The sequence below is a fragment of the Teleopsis dalmanni genome, chromosome X, assembly GCF_002237135.1.
Source record: "Teleopsis dalmanni isolate 2A chromosome X, ASM223713v2, whole genome shotgun sequence".
NCBI classification, from domain to species: domain Eukaryota; kingdom Metazoa; phylum Arthropoda; class Insecta; order Diptera; family Diopsidae; genus Teleopsis; species Teleopsis dalmanni.
The window spans coordinates 7,385,252-7,386,652 of record NC_051848.1 but is presented as its reverse complement, the minus strand read 5'-3'; the positions used below and the strand labels follow the sequence as shown (position 1 = coordinate 7,386,652).

Here is a 1,401-nt window from a genome sequence, read left to right as displayed (position 1 = left end):
ATATCAACGACAGAGTCCTAAAATTATTCACAAAAGTTGATACGTTGCCCAACTCCGCCCTAACAAACCTTAAATCTTCCTCAGGACGCACAGGAAGATATGCTGATCAATGGTCCGTCATCAGTTAGAAGATAAATAAATGATAACATTTCTAGTTTAGTTAAAGTTTAGTGTGGGGCAGAGATAAGTCCCCTAGCCACAAAAGAGTAAAAATGCGCAATAACACTAACTCAAATCACAACAACAACAATAACAAAATCCAAACTAAATTTTTATTTACTTATTAATAAACAACATTTTTTTATTTCTTCAATAATGTTTCAGTCTTGCGCATCATCATAGCAAAGTCATTGTAATTAACAAGCCCATCACCGTCAACATCAAGCGAATGCATCAAACTTGCAAGTTTCTTATCAGTTAAACGAGGTTCACCCACTTCAAGAAAAGATTGACGTATCTCATTAGCCGATACAAATCCATCTCTGTCCCTGTCTAACACTTCAAACATATCGCGATAATTTATTTCCTTCAGCACGGCATCTAGCACCTCGAGATATTCCAAATAATACACAACGGCACCTATATTGATCTTAAGGCGACGCAGTATATCCACCACTTCACGTTCACTAACACAACGGTTAGTTGTGCAACACACTGTGGAGATGGCACTACATAACTGTTTACCTTGTAACGCACCGTCATCATCGCTGTCAAACAAATTGAAACCTCGTTGATATATTTCATACTGTTCCGCCATAATTAGAGAAACCATTTTCAGATTTTTTACTTAATTACACCTTCAAAGCTAATAACAAGTCCAGAGAAAAAATTTCTGCTCCTTTCAGTAATAAGTTTTGAGTTGACGATGTTTGTCAAAAATTAATTTTTGAAATAAAATATTTTTATTAACTGACTTTGACAGTTTCTTCCAAACAAAATGATTGACTTACTAAATTGAATGGGAAGAAGTAAATTTCAATGCATACTTTATGCAATTTCAAAAATGCATGTATTAATTTTTATTGTATTGAATTTGAATATTATTGTATTGAAGTTTTTTTTTCTTAATTTTAATTATAAGAAATTCCATTTGCAGCAATAGATATTTTGATATACAGGGTTAGGTGATTGAAGTACCACCACGCATATCTGTCAAACTGATATTTTGTATAAGAAAAAAAACGCCAAACGCTTTTGTATAAGAAAAAAAATGACAATATAAACGAAATCCACGTCGTAGTGGTAATCAAATGGTCAAAGAACTCAAAATATTCCAGAGAAGTATCCAACTTATACTCAAAAATGAGCTCAAGGTGACGGTTAAGCTTTACAAGTTCCAGAAGGCGCAAGATCTTGCAGCAAAAGAACAAAAAGTTAAACTCGAAAGATCAAAGGCGTTGT

The 1,401-nt window shown here is 33.5% G+C and overlaps 1 protein-coding gene across 1 annotated transcript; it reads right to left on the bottom strand.

Moving 5' to 3' along the window:
• Positions 1 to 301: 301 nt before the first annotated feature.
• On the bottom strand, positions 302 to 757 carry LOC119687485 (calmodulin-beta-like). Its single transcript, XM_038101813.1, has one exon. The coding sequence runs from the start codon at positions 755 to 757 to the stop codon at positions 302 to 304; it is 456 nt and encodes a 151-aa protein (XP_037957741.1).
• Between the last annotated feature and the right edge of the window lie 644 nt (positions 758 to 1,401).